Source organism: Fringilla coelebs (assembly GCF_963513975.1).
Source record: "Fringilla coelebs genome assembly, chromosome: 6".
NCBI classification, from domain to species: Eukaryota; Metazoa; Chordata; class Aves; order Passeriformes; family Fringillidae; genus Fringilla; species Fringilla coelebs.
Window position 1 is genome coordinate 58751194 of NC_140034.1, and position 14373 is coordinate 58765566.

General features: G+C 40.6%; 1 protein-coding gene across 1 annotated transcript in view; it reads right to left on the reverse strand.

The window, feature by feature from the left end:
• The window catches only part of CSTF3 (cleavage stimulation factor subunit 3), a 50857-nt gene extending 36978 nt beyond the window's left edge, over positions 1-13879 (reverse strand). The window contains exons 1-3 of the mRNA XM_084208810.1: positions 13712-13879; positions 4728-4829; positions 4503-4598 (exon numbers count right to left, since the gene is read on the reverse strand). Of these exons, the coding sequence (XP_084064936.1) occupies positions 4503-4598; positions 4728-4829; positions 13712-13741 (228 nt within the window). The 5' untranslated portion in view covers positions 13742-13879. The remainder of the gene's footprint in view (positions 1-4502; positions 4599-4727; positions 4830-13711) is intronic.
• Positions 13880-14373: the final 494 nt, after the last annotated feature.

Below are 14373 nucleotides of genomic sequence, written 5' to 3' on the forward strand. Positions count from 1 at the left end.
AAAGATACTGATGTATTGCATATGATGAAATGCAAAACAACCCTAAGCTGTGGTCCCACCCCCTGAATGTGAGATGCATTACACAGCATCTGTTTGTTACCAAGACATTTAAAATTCAAAATGTCCATATGAAATAGAAGTTATCTAACAAATGTATCTGGTTGCATTTCTTTAGGACAAGCAATAACACAGGAGGAGTCTTGCAAAATTCTCAAGACAAAAAAAACATATTAACAGCCAAACCTTTTACATGTATGTTATCAGCTTTGTATTTATTGTTTCTAGACTTGGGCTACTTGTCACAACTGTCTTCTGGATATGATTTTTATGTCTTTAATTATGGCAACTTTTCAACCCCTATTAGCAATGTTCAAAGTGACCAGGATATAATGCTGTACCACTCAATAAAAAAGGTAAAAGGTGTGGTGTGAACTGGCCTGAAGCATTCAGGACAATTACAGAGGAAAGTTTCCATTCAGAGTAACTGGAACTAAAAATTCCTTATATCATTAAAAAAAAATGTTGAAAGTATGTGAATACAGTTTAATAAATGTGCCTAAGAGGATTTTCAACCTGGTGATTTTTCAAAGGAAACTAGCAGAGAAAAAAAAGGCAACTTCAAAAGCTTGCTTCAGAACTACTGAGTATTTACGAGACTGGTAAAGTAAATGTTCTTTCATGAGCATGAAAAGCATTATCAGGTCTTTCTGTATCTAAAAGATGGTTCAATCAGTCAAAGTGACACAGGAAATAGTAACAGACAGCTGGGCCTATGGGATCATAGGGTATTAAACTGGATTTATTATTTTCACATTTCTGTAGCACCTTTTAGGTAGGTGCCAAGAGCACTTTAATCACTAAAGCAGCCTCACAACAACCCTGTGAGGTAGGTAGGAATCTGTTTCATAATGGCAAACAGGTTAAATAACTTACCTAAGGAGACACAGCACATCAGCAGAGCGGGCTAGAGTCCAGATTGTGTGATCTATGGATTTAATATTATGGCACAGTGGGGCTGAGACTTAGACACTCCTTTATACAACTGTGAAAGAGGCACTGCCACGTCACTTGAGTCAAGTTTTCTGAGAGGAGGTTTTTATGAGAAAGGTATCAGAAGAAAACTAGAGAAAACAAGAGTGTGGGAAGAATAGCACTACTGTTCCACTTCCTAAATTTTAAGAGATGCAGAATAGCAAGTTAACTATTTTACTTGCTTAAATACTTATCAAATCCAAAACTCTACTCAGATGTTCAAATACTATGACCCAAAACCAGCTGTGAACTGGGAGTTGTTTCATCCACTTATATTATTTCTAAGTCCTGCAAATCTTCTTTGAAGGTCAGAAGAATAAGAAGCAGTGCAAGAATCCAAACTTTTTTTCATCAATTTCAACTTTAATAGGGTAATTCCCATTAACAAACTGTCAATGCATGCTCTTCCTAACTAATCTCCATGTTCTACTGACTACCTAACCAGTCACAATGCAGAGAGCAGAGCATATAAATCAGTGCCTGGCACACAAAATGCTAAATGTGAAGTATTTGGTTACTTTAGCATGCTCTTTGTATCACTTGTGGTGAGCTGGATGATATACTGAGAGCAGAGCACTGCTCTCCACTATATTCCACTAGGGAACACAGTCACACAAAAAGCACAGTCAGCGAGCTGAACAAACACAATCATAAAACCAAGAGGTAATCACAGCAGTAAGGCCTGCATTTACAAGTTATACATTACAAAAAGAACTGGCACATGCAGTTTTTGTTCGGATAGTTTATCAACAATTTCTACTGAAGACTGGAAGTGACTTAAGTGAACACATTTGTTAAGTCAGACAAAGGGGAATTTAAAGATTTCTAACAACTTTGAGAGCCCAACTGTTAAAGGGCTAATTTCTTTTCCGTAAGGCCCTTTCCATAACCCTCACACTGGCTCATCTTCCAATACACCGCAACAAAGTAACATTTTTCAGCTCTGATTTATGTCTTACAGAGGGCAAAATTCCCTAGTGAAAGACACCTGCCAGAAAAGAACCCCCATTTCCCTCCCCCTTTCTGTCTTTCTGGGATGCAAAGAGAAAATGTTTCCATGTTAAAGAGTAAAATACTTTTTTGATATCAGAGGAAATGCAGGTAACAAAGGACTGAAGATTTTACAATTTTCAGATTTCAATAATGAGGCAGCAAAAGTAAACCCAGTGCTGGAGATCTACCACAGGTTTATTTTACTAAGTCATGGCTAAAAAGTTATGTACTTCTGAACAGCCCAAGAAAAGTTTTCTAGCAGGAGGGGACTACTAAAATTGCCAAGGAAAAAAGCTTTTTGGAAAATACTTTCCTTATATTCCTTGTACATGTTCAGGCTGCAATAAAAAGAAGCCTGAACAGAGTTCCTCTAGTCAGCCTTCAAAAATTAACTAAGTCTTAATTTAACCACAGGGTTTAAAGAACATTTGATAAAGCATTTTGATTTGAATTCACCCAGATGGACTGCACAAATGATATGCAACTGAAAACAACACTGACAACGGTGCCCAAGTGTGTGAGCATATCTTTTTTAGAGAGGAATTTGGAAATAAGTTATTTCAATTTATAGCTATGTATGCTCACATATGCTTAAAAAAACCAGAGAAAAGCATATTGCTTCATTTTTAAATTGGCCAGTATCAGTTGTAATATGTCACTGTAACCAGGAAAGTTGAAAATTAAGTCATAACTGGGATTTTAAAAATTTGGCTGTTAAGATAAAAGATAAATTTCTGAAAATCACCTTCTTACATTTCTTTCAAATATAACCTTCTTCAGGTGTAGCCTCTACAGGAAATCTGCAGTTCCTATTTTTCCATTGTTTTGAACAGAACTATATATTCCATTTCTCTAATATTTGAAGTGTATTAATAAGCAGACACACAAGAACTAGTGATGGTTATGCCAATTCTTTCCCCCTCAGATTTACCTTGTGTTCCCTGGTACCCATAACTGCCGAGGTGCTGATCTGCCCTCCTCGAAGGAACAGGTAAAAAATTCTGCCCTACACTGTTCCAAGTTTGCCACTGTTGAGGTTTCTAAATACTCTTAGATTATAAATTAGGGGAGGTGATGTTTGCCAGATCATCTCTGAAGGTGGTTTAAGACAGGGAGCTTTACACTGGCAACAGGACTTTCTGCCCAAGGATGTACAGTAAGGCCAGCTTTCGGAGATGGCCTTACTCAACCCTTAAATTTGAAGCATGAGAAAGGTAAATGTTTTAAAAAGGCACAGAAATCAGGCAATTTAATGCAATTATGAAATAAGATTAGATTCTAAAAACTAGAACCTGTAGCAAAAATTTCAGGGTACAAGAGACTAATGGATTTGGCTGCAGGGTCCAAAAAGGAAAAATATGTACTTGCATGTTAGTCCATTTGCAATCTCCCAAACATGAATAAACATCAACATTATAACTACTGCTATAAACAAGATAGTGAAAACTCTATACATTTAATTTGGTAGCATTCAATTTAGATGGCACTATTTTGCACTGTATCTTCTTACTATAAACTGCAATATAAAAATTTCTGCTCGATTCCCATGATCCCAATTTTTCTCATCTTCAAAATTTACTGTCAGACATTTCTGGATAAGTTATTTAATGTAAAATAAGATATGATAACTATGTAATGAAATTTCACAGCAAATGGAAGAAGAGAGCTCATTTCTCATCTACAGAGTACAGGTCCCCAACCCCTGAAGTTCAGCATATAGAAAATCTGTCTCAAGGAAAATGTGCAGCCAGAAGATGCCCACAGAAACCATGTGTATTAGTATTAAATAACAGCTACAGAAAGGAATCAAACCAAAATGAACACCACCACCCCCCTCCATGATTATACAGGGAATTTCATGGCATGTCATTAGCGACAGTTCACTGACCAATGCACTTAGTGATAAGTCTTACCCAGACCAATGCACTTAGTGATAAGTCTTACCCAGTTATGGAAACAATCACAATTTGTTGGGATTTTTAAAAGCTAATGAGTTGGGCTAATGCATTTTCATTCCAGAAATTACCTTCCATCCCCACACCCTCCCTGCAAACACTGTTCACAGAAACATTCAATTCCCTAAGAAAGCAAAAAAAAAAATAAAAGAACCAAATATTCCGAGAAAGTCACTCAAATAAGTTTGTATGTGTAAATAAAAAAAAATCCTCTAAGTAAATGACACGGGAGGCAATAAATTGACACGACAAGCAAATAAAAGGCTAAAGCACTCCAATACCATTGAAACAGTTTTAATGTTGTTGCAATTCCATAATGCAACAATCATCAACTCATGAAAGACCCAATACTTTAGAATTCATTTTAATCATTCCTTTGTACCTATTTTACAAAATAAAGGCAAGGCATATTTAAAATCCCCTTTCCCCTAGATATTATGTGCCTATCTTATTCATGCTTATAAAAATATAAACTTAAAATACTATTAAATGTTATGTAAGAAAAAATGTAAAAATATTAACCTCTGCTTCAATGTACAGTTTCCAGAATCTGCCAGAACTGGGGAACTGGGCAACAAGGCGCTCATAGGTCTTCCGTGCTTTGTCTATAGGCTGATTCTAAAAATTGAAAATCAAAACAGCATTTACAGTATTATGATTTATGTAAATGAGTATGCTGATTTTACTCCAGAACGAAATAGTGTGAGTGGACCATAGATAAGGAAATGTAATCCTATATCACTAAACCTGTGCCTCTCGAATGAGAATGCTCCAAGCGTCAAGGTCATATGGATTTTCTTCTAGTTTCTTTTCAGCTTTCTTCACTTTTTCTGGGACATATTCAGCAGTCTAGAAAAATTAAAAAGAAGACATAAGAGATCACAAGCAGTGTTTGAAAAGTTCTGTCCCACCTACACAGTCGAGCTAAAGATAACATTTCAACAGTGTAACATTCCACAGCTCAGCTTTTAAAATGCAGTTTCTAAACCGGAATTCAGCTGGAAAACAAGGAAGATAATGCACACTTAGCACAAGTTCTACATGTTATGGACATCAACCAAGATGCTAGACTAAACCAACTCAATGTCTCTAAAACATGAAAACAAATTTGAGTTTACTGGAATATTTACTGCACTATGAATTTTAAACATTTTTACCAACCTGGAACTTTAAGATGCATAAAGTAAATTCAGCCCAGTATTTCTATTACAGAGCTCAGGCAAACAAATCCAGCTTATCCAGGAGTCATTCTGGACTTGGAGAACAGAGGGCATTTGGTATCACAGGAGATGATGATTTAGCAGAAACAGATAGACACTATCCGAGCACAATTTCTTTGTTCACTTTCTGATCTCTCAACCCCTACAGATGCCTGAATGTAGTTTTGGCAGTAACATCACCTTTTGTTAAAACACTCAGACATTCCTATTGAAGTTTAAAAGCTTTTTTTCAGGCTAAAACCTGTACCAAATTGAATGCAAATTTTTTAATGTAGTTACTTTCAAACACTCTTGGAAATAACTTGCTTTATGATTTTTAGGGTTTTTTTTCTAGATCTAACATTGTTAACACAAGTAGAATAAAAAATTACAGTGTGAAGATCACATACAGACACCCTTGAAATACATCCTTGTTACAACCCTAAATGAAAAGAAGTTTATTTATTAAGCCTGAAATATTGTTCTGACCTGTACTACAAACGACTTATTCACTAACTTTGAAAACCTGGCTCATTTTTAGGCAGGTAACAGCAATACAAAAACCACAACAACTAAATTCTTGCCTTTGTGAGATGTAACAATAGTAACCCTTAAGTCATTACTATAAGACTTGCTGGTGAAATTTTACAATTTCACTACAACATTAAGAATACTCATCTCCAATGTACTCTGTAGTGTCACTGATTTATTTAAAAAAAAAAACCAAAAAAACCTAAAACTTGCAGAAAATTCTAAAAAAAAGCCCAAACCCTGTAATTTGCTAAAATATTATTTTAAGGAATTTGTTTTAATTCTTAATATTGGGTCTAGGTCACAAAATCCCAGCATGGGGCAGGCTGGAAGGGATCACACTGGGTCACCTGGTCCAAGCTCCCTGCCCGAGCCGGTCAGTGCATCTTTCTGAAGCTGAAAAAGACAAACAGCACAGAGAAAACCTACACTCCTCTCTCTCAAAGGTGCCATCACTCTTTGGAATGAGAAGCAGAAGGTAACTACACTAGTTCTGAATATTTTTCAGCATTACCAGTTTTTTGTCAGCCCTACTAGCAGGATATAATTCAAAGCATGTCCCTTTAAATATTTTACTTAATAAAACTACTTATAAAATGGGAAAAGGTTCAAAAATATTGCAGAACTGTTAAATGGACATATCTGATACTGCATATACACAATAAAGGAAAAAAAAATCAGTAGGCTGGGCTTTATAGGAGTCTAAAGACCATTAGTCCTTTTGATTCACTTTTCAAGCAATTCCTAACACTAATGCAAAGCAATGTAGCTTGGAAGGCAAATATCAAATCCCACATTAAACTATTATAAAATTAATTTGATTAAAAAATCAAAGTAGCACAAAGCTGTCAACTCTGAAGTAGTAAATTTATAAACTGCCATATGAACAGCTTTACATCCCTAAGTCCATCAAAATTTTGATTCTGTAGTAGTTCAACTGACACAGGCTTAAGATGTAAAACAGGATAAAATGATCTAGTGGCTTTATTTCTTCCCAACTGACATGCATAAACATTATTCAGCTTCCAGAAGCAGCACTGAAGCTGAAATTTCTGAACTTTAAAATTATTTCTGTAAGCTACCCCTACAGGTGGCCCAAAACTGAAATGTTGCTTATTCAATAAAGCACTAATTCAAATACATCAACATTAGAGGGAAGCACTGCTTCTGACGATAACCAACCCACTGAAATTTACTTGTCTCAAATAATTTTTTCTGGACACATTAGACAGAAGGGTCTGGCAGATGTACCATTAATGTCTGCAACAACAAAAAGGACCCCACCCTCCAAAAGCACAAGGTCCTGCCCTGTAAGTACTGACTTTTAAGCAATACTAAGTATAGAATGAGCCACTGAAGCACCTTTCAACTATTGTATCAGTAGTTAAGTTGTAGATCCTCAAATCTTTCCAGGTGACACAAAAATATGCATTTCACTCAGTGGCAGCTGAGTTAAGATTTCCAGGAATTTCATTCACCTATGCAGATACAGGGTCATAAACTCAAACTCAGAAAGGCAGAAACAGCTCAGGAAAAAAATAGATGGGGATAAGATGCACAACCACAGCAATCCTAAATTAATTTTGTGTATTTGATACTTGAATCAAACTATGCAAGAAGCACAATTATTTTACTGGAAAATAAAAAGGACTGATTTTTTAAGTTGGCAAATAATTGTTTAGCAGCAGCAGACAAAGTTCTCCATTCAGTTATACAAGACAATTATAGGCACCCTACAGAATGGAAAATAAATCTATGATAATCAGTTTTGAACTGGACTGCACCTTAGGTCACATAGAAGAAAACACTCAACCTCCCAGAGCCAGTGAGAACTCCCTCTCCACCTACAGCATTGAACAAAGCCATCCACATTTCAGGGACACACTGCACTGCAGGCAAATCCATGGCCTGGTTCTACCTGAGCATAAATGAGACCTCATTGCATCTTCACAAATAATCACTCCTAATACCCTGCAGGAATCAACACTTAGGATTTTCTGGACCATTTTGTCAGAACTGGGTGTGTGAACAAACACCTATTGTGAGGACTAACATCTACAGCAAGCACACAGCAAAATGGAACCATGAGCTTGACTTTTAACCTAACTCAACCACAGGCAGGAAAACATGTGATCCTAGTTTTGAGAACTTTATGTTAACTGCAATTTGTGCTTACAGCTGCTGCTATCACAGTTCAAGGGCATACAGCTTCTGATTATGTATTTCTCATTGTACTGCCTGCACAACAGCCAATACCCAAAACTGTGAACATATAATTCTTGGGTGTTCACTGCCATTATCCTGCCACTAGATAAGCATTTCCAGGTAAGCTCATCCTGTAATAAGCCACTTCAGGGAGTTAAATCAGAAAAAAAAAATCCTTTTGGAAAAGGCATTAACTTTCTAATGCTTCAACCCCCTGGTTTCAGGATCAGATGCAGCAAAAAGGATGCAAAACCATTCGGGACTCTAGCAGCCCCAACTAAGACCACCTTAAATACCATCAAACTGAACCTAATCAGATACTAGCTTTTAACTTTTCTTCACTACCTGAAAGAAATATTGCCCACAGACTGTATAAACACTTTTTTCCTCTGCTTTTGTTAACTATGTGCAGTAGATCTCTACATCATCAGGATCCTATCCCTGAACAACTCTTTGCAGGTCATGGAATTATTTTAGCACTTAGGGTTTTCCACAGATTACCACCACCTAGTCCAGTTCACAACTACCCTTTTATTATTTATACACTCACAAATAGCAATAGAATTGAAGTTTCACAGGTACTAGAAGTATAAAAAGATCTTTCCAAAATCTCAAGAGACCTAAACCCATGTTTTCTAGGAAGGGATCTAGGAGCTCCTTCCTACAAAATACATGAACTGCACAAAATCCAATTCATAAATAATGTCTGAGGGAACAAAACCAGAGGAAATAAAGTCCACTTTTATAATTTGCTTATTTATCAATCACCTCCAAGGGAATATTCTTGATTTATACCATATTCCTAAAATCGACAGTTTCCTCAGGCCTCTCAAATAAATCTTCATGATGCTAAAGTGTCTAAGAAAATACCTAAATACCTTCAAATTATTTGCAAGACTAAATTACATCCAGTTGTTTAAAGCATCCTCCTGTTTCCACAAAAGGATTCTCTGCAGTGGAAAGCAAATGTGTTTACAACACCTGCTACATGCAGGAAGTGGCCAGCTCAAGATGCTTTAAAAACTACCACTAAACATGAAATAAAAACTTCTACAAACCAAAGAAGATTTTTCTTGCAGGATTATGTGGGTTTAACATCACAGCAGGAGCTGTTGTACACAAAAAGGCAGGAATTGTAATGGCTACTTTAGTCAAATTGCTTTAATATCCAAAAGGAGGTTTCTGGCCATTAAGACAGAAGCCAGTTTGGTGATTTTGGCTGAGTATTGCACACTTCAGCACAGCCTGGCCTGTAACAGACCCAGTGAATGGAATTTCAAATATATTAACATGCAACCGACAAGCATTGTTAGTTGTTCAGTTAGCTAAATTTACAGGTTGGTTTAGTCTAAGGCTTTTTTCCCCTTTAGTTTATTTAAAGCTGCATGTGCAGAGAAGAACAAGTTTTAAAACCCTTTCCTCAGTAACACAACCCTTCACTGGGGGAACTGTAGTTTCAGCTTTCCAAAACTTGCACTTAAATGTTTTTAAGGCCTTGACTTCTCCTATTCTACACTAAGCCACTTCAACTGTCAATAGCCTTGGAAAAATTGTGTCCTATAAGACCGGAGCAGACATAGCCCAGCATATTCATCTTGACCAAAAAAAGGTACTTCTGTAGTACTGCCCCATCCTAACATAATCTGGGCTCAAAACTCCAGATAAATTGAAAATTTTAGATTAGTAATGATTACCATTCTTTCCTCATAGGACTATTTCCCAAATGTAGGACTGACCCATTTTTCACTTGAACTTCTTACTTGCATACCTGGAACTTATTGACAGTGGAAATACACCTAAATTATAATTTATTTACAACTGTGTAAAAACTGTCATTAAGCCACTGCATTACAAACTCAGGAGCTTTCCTTCACCAATAATTATTCTGTCTACTCTTAAAGAGGTTTCTCTAAAATGGCTCCTTCTGTGATTTTAAACCCACACAATCCTGCAAGAAAAGTCTTCTTTCAGCAGTGCATTCAGTGACATCTATTTTTAAAATATTAAACTGAAGTTAACTACAACATTTACTATTGTCTTTAGCATGCAGAAACTTTCATGATGTACCACATCAAATAGACACACAACAAAGAGAGGAAGGAATCAAAAGGGACAAAAGTACCTCAAGAAACCAGAACAAACTGTTTTTGAGGCATTTTCTATAGTCACAGAGACAATACAGACATCTTTTTTTCCACAGCTTAGTCTTAGATCCATATTCATCCAGATCCATATTCATGTAACATAAAAAATGCATCTCAGACTGGGGTAGTATCTTAGAAACACTAACTGGGAGCATGAAATGAATGTTTTAACATTGAAAGATTGGAAGGCAACTAATGCAGGGAGCAAAGCAAATGTTATGGGATCTTCAGATAAAGGTGATGCCTGGCAAGTATTTAGAAAGTGGGGGGGAAAAGTGGGGAATTTTGGTTTTGTTAGCAAGCACATGGAACAAGCACCATGACTGAAATGAAACTACATTTGTACAAAGAGGACCACAAAAATGTCAAGACATCCATAGGTGCAAGCATGGTCTCTTTGTAACCCTGACCCATCAGGCTGGGAAGAGCCTGTCATGGAATTTTCTGGCAAACAGTGGCAGATGCAGCAGTCTTTCAGTCTACAAAAGTGCATTTCTGTGATACAGACAGGGCTGAGTGGTTGGTATTCCAGAAACTGACCCTGGAAATTCTGGTTTGTTAAACATCATGGAGGCCTCCCCAGAAGTCTGGCAAGGGCCTGACAGATTTTAAGTCCTCGTATGATTCAACTGGTTCTTCAGGACTAATTTGGGCCTAGCACAGTTAACACAGAGCAAGAATTTAAAATACACGCCAAGAGTTGTGACTGCATTGTATTTCTTTGTCCTCCTGCTCCAGCTTGTTCTACAGTAACATAATGAGGAGACAACCTACATAACACAGATTAGGCTCCTGATCCACACAGTAAATTGCCCAAAAACTCCCGGAGCTAAGCTTGGCCTAAAGGTGGTAAAGCCACATTTCAACTGCACTGCATCTGGTACAATAAAGCCTCCTAAAGCCCACCTGTGTCTTAAACCCTACATCCCCTTTTCCTTCCCTCTCTTCCTGCAATCAGCATTCCACTCTGTTCTTCCTTCCGACACCACCACAGCACTGTACTTGCTGCAGACAGCATGGCAATTTATTATACACCTGGCTGCTTTTTGGCAGTGCCTTCCAAAAGCTGGGATCTGGGAATCAAGATGCAGAACCCCCTGCCTGAGAGTGGGTCTGAGAGGGGGCTCTGCCTTGTCAAAGGTTTCTCACTCTCACATTTTTACATCTAATGCACAGCACAGATGCAAATTAACTGTGCAGTCCCTGTTTCACACTGATCGCTGTATGGCACCACAAACCTCAGAGCTGGGAGCAGCAGATGAAACCTGAAACAGGGAAGTCAGCTGCAATCCCACCTCTGCCCAGCCTCAGTTTCTACAGCAAGGCACATTCAGAACCCTGTGCAGCCGGTAAGGCCTGGCAGCCAGCCCTGGGCTGGCCTAGAGCCGCTGCAGTGTGGGTGCCCCAGCCACCAGGCTCTGCTGCTCCTCCCTCCAGGGCCACTGGATTTGGATCCCTCAAGCCATGTCAGGCTCCCTGCAGCGACTGAGTGGGAGCCTCTGTGCTGAAAGCTCCATGGCAGCGTTGCTAAAGACACTGGGAGCTGGATGTGGCCTGTGGCAACAGTCAGAGTCACAAACACAAGTCTGCCAGGTGAGAAAAAAGCTGTTACTGAAATTGAAGAACACTGATGGAAGAGAAGTAATTGACCACAACAAAATTAGACTTATAGGAAATCAGAATCCAGAAGCCTTCATCAGGAGGATAGGGCAATATAAATAATAAAAAAAAAATTAACCCAACCTATATGAGCAGGTTTTTTAATCTGAAGTGCACCCAACACGAACACAGAAATAATAATGGGCAAAAAAAAGAACCTTATCAAGGCCCAAAGGCCAAGTCACAGGTTGGACAACATGCTTTACACAGGCTGCAAATAACAATTGACAGGTTTGGGAATGCTAAACCCCTCTGAGATATGGCATAACAGTATTACAGCTGCCACTTTTATGCAGTATACGGACAGTAACTCAACCTTTTGCTTATCAAATTTTGCCTTGCAATAGAATATAAAGCCTAAAGTCAGCATGGTTGAAGTTAAATAGTAACACTTTACAAGGTATAGAAACACACATGCCCTTTTAACAAACAGCCGAATTAAGCCATGAAACATCAATGTATTCTTGAAAACATTCTGGAGTGAGGAGATGAAATCTGGAACATGCCACACACCAGCATTAACAAAATTTTGCTGTGGCATATTCTAACTTCTCTGCAGCCATGCATCTCATGATGAAGGGAACCATTCTGAAGAATGCTCAAACATACTCCAAGCACACTGACCAGCCTGAGCAACTTGGAGCACACAGCGAATTTTGGGACCTTACCCTAACGAGGCAGAACCTGAGTATTTTACACTCTGAGCATTACATTTCCTATACCCACCCCATCCACCAAAATAGTGATCTTACAAAATTTACACTCCACCCTTTAGGAGTAAAAGCCCAGACACACAGAAATTCACCAGTTTTGTAAGAAACTAACATTCTACAAAGAAAAAGCCACTTCAACAAGCACTAAGGCATCGGCTTGATTTTAACTATTTCTAAAGGCTACACTGGCCACTAAGATACGTGACTGTTATCAATAACTCTTCCCTCAATCAGGAATTTTCATCCACACCCCTCCAGTTAATACATACTTTAAATATAATCCCAACTACTAAAAAAAGCCATTTTGGAGAAACTCTGCCACTAAGTCAGAAATCGTTCATAGTAACACTAGATTTAAAAAGGTGACATACAACACGCCGGTAGCTCCCTATAAATGAAGGGATTAGAGTAAATACAGACTTTAGCCTATTAAAAAAAAACAATAAGCCAAACAAACCAAGCCAAATTCCGCTGAAACTGCAACTATTTCACAGAATCCCAGAAGGATTTGGTTTGTTAGGGACCTCTGGAGAGCCCCTAGTCCAACCCTGCTGCCCAAGCAAGGTCACCTGCTGGAGTAGGTTACACAGGAATGCGTCCAGGTGGGTTTTGGATGCGTCCAGAGAGGAAGACTCCACGTCCTCCCTGGGCAGCCGTTCCAGTGCTCTGCAACGCTGAACGTAAAGCTCTTCCTCATGCTGAGGTGGCACTTCTGGGGTTTTACCTTAGTTCCCTACTAAACGAGTAGGAACGAGCGCTGTACTACAAAGAAGATCCTTTATCAAATAAACACGTGCTTATCGTTTTTACTTTAAGGATTTAGCGTATTTTAGCAACGTTTTATTCTGGAGGCAGATGGTGTCCTTAGAGGCCTCCTCCATTGAACGCCTGAGCTCGGCCAACGCTCGCTTTACATAACACCGCAAACTGCCTCTGTAAACAGCCTGCCCGGGCTGCAATTTCCCCACCGAGTGCGCTGCGTTCACGACCGAGCGAGACCGTGACCGGGCCGCCCACTGTCCAGCTCGGCCCGAGCCGGGAAGGCGAGGGCTGAGAGCCGGAGCTCCCGGCGCGTCACCGCCTGGGCCGGGCCGGCTCCGCTCCCCGCTTGTCTACGGGGCACACGAAGCTCCTTCCGACAGACGGCAGGGCAGGGGAGGCCCGGCCGGGTTCAGGGCCGCGCTCCGCTCGCTCCCGCCGCACGCCCGCCCTCGCCGAGCTCACACCGCACCGCTCCCTCAGGGCGCGGCGCGGCCTGCGCTCATCCGGCCCCGGCTCACCTGGTCGCCGGCGGTTCCCTCTCCGGACATGGCGCGTTCAAAGCGGGCTGGGGCGCGGGGCCCCGAGCGGGTTAAAGCTCCTTAAAAACGCTCGTCCGGCCGCAGCCGCCGCGCCCGGAGAGCGGCAGCGAGAGAGCGGCAAAATGGCGGCGGCACCTCCGGCCCGGGGGTGGGGGAGCGTGGCTGGCGGGAGGAAGTGCGTCATCGCGGCGCGCGGGGGCGGCCGGAAGGGGCGGGGCGGCTCGCTGAGGGCGGGAGGCCGCGCTGAGGAGGCGCTTCCTCTTCCCGCTCCTCTTCCTCTTCCCGGTCCCCTTCCTCTCCTTTCCCCGGCCCTTTCTCTGTCCTTTCCTTCCCTCGCCACGTCGTGGGGACAGAGCTGGCTCCCCGGAACCGCTGCCGCCCCACACGGGCAGGATGGAGCCGCCGTGCCCGGCCCGGTCCTGAGGGTGGCCCCGGGAGCCGCTGTAGCCGCGCTCATGGCACCCGCCAGAGGGATGGAGGGAACCGCGGGAGTTCGGTGACTTCCAGCCGGTGCTTTGCCTCCGATGAGGCAGCGCCTGAGGCGGCTGCCAGCCGCAGAGCCGTCCCTTGCACCTCACAAGAACTTTTACTAATCGAGACAAGTTCAAAACACAGGCTGAGCTCGCGGTCACAAAAGATGT